The sequence below is a fragment of the Pteropus alecto genome, unplaced genomic scaffold (genome assembly GCF_000325575.1).
Source record: "Pteropus alecto unplaced genomic scaffold, ASM32557v1 scaffold101, whole genome shotgun sequence".
Lineage (NCBI taxonomy): Eukaryota > Metazoa > Chordata > Mammalia > Chiroptera > Pteropodidae > Pteropus > Pteropus alecto.
This window is the reverse complement of record NW_006432945.1, coordinates 9,653,901-9,654,558: the sequence shown is the minus strand read 5'-3', so window position 1 is coordinate 9,654,558 and position 658 is coordinate 9,653,901. Positions and strand designations below refer to the sequence as shown.

Here is a 658-nt window from a genome sequence, read left to right as displayed (position 1 = left end):
CACCACTGCGGCTGCCTCCCAGGAGGGGAGGACAAGCCGGGGGCGCTGGGCGCCTCCCCCCGCGGTGGCGGCTGCTGCGCCAAGGACGAGCGCCCCGCGCCGCTTTCCGTGTGCCCCAGGAAGCGAGGCGCAGCCGGGGTGAGTGGCGGCCCCGCAGGCTGCGCGGCGCCGGACACGACCCCGCTGAAGAAGCCCCGCCGGGACTTGGAGGAGCTGCCCGGCGGCGTGGCGGCGGCGGCGGCGGCGGCGGAGGAGGAGGAGGAGGAGATGGAGACCGGGAACGTGGCGAACCTCATTAGTATCTTCGGTTCCAGCTTCTCGGGACTCTTACGGAAAAGCCCCGGAGGCGGCCGGGAGGAAGCCGAGGAAGAGGAGAGTGGTCCGGAAGCCGCCGAGCCCGGGCAGATCTGCTGCGATAAGCGGGTGCTGAGAGACATGAACCCTTGGAGCACAGCCATCGTGGCCTTCTGAGCCCTCGGTCCCCGTGCGGGCAGGAGGTTGAGCAGCTGGCGTACCGGCGTGAGGGCTGGGCCTTTCCCGGCTGCGAGGACGTCCCGGAGACCTTACGCGCTGAGCGCCTTGGGGAGACTGTGGGTGCTGCCGGGCAGTACGGACTGCCCTTGGCCTTGGCCGCGCTGCTGTGCCGGCCTTTCTCGAG

The 658-nt window shown here is 71.3% G+C and overlaps 1 protein-coding gene across 1 annotated transcript in view; it reads left to right on the top strand.

Moving 5' to 3' along the window:
* Positions 1–652, top strand: part of IER5 (immediate early response 5) — a 1,352-nt gene extending 700 nt beyond the window's left edge. Inside the window, exon 2 of the mRNA XM_015586132.2 lies at positions 7–652. Within this exon, the coding sequence (XP_015441618.1) occupies positions 7–471 (465 nt within the window). The 3' untranslated portion in view covers positions 472–652. The remainder of the gene's footprint in view (positions 1–6) is intronic.
* Positions 653–658: the final 6 nt, after the last annotated feature.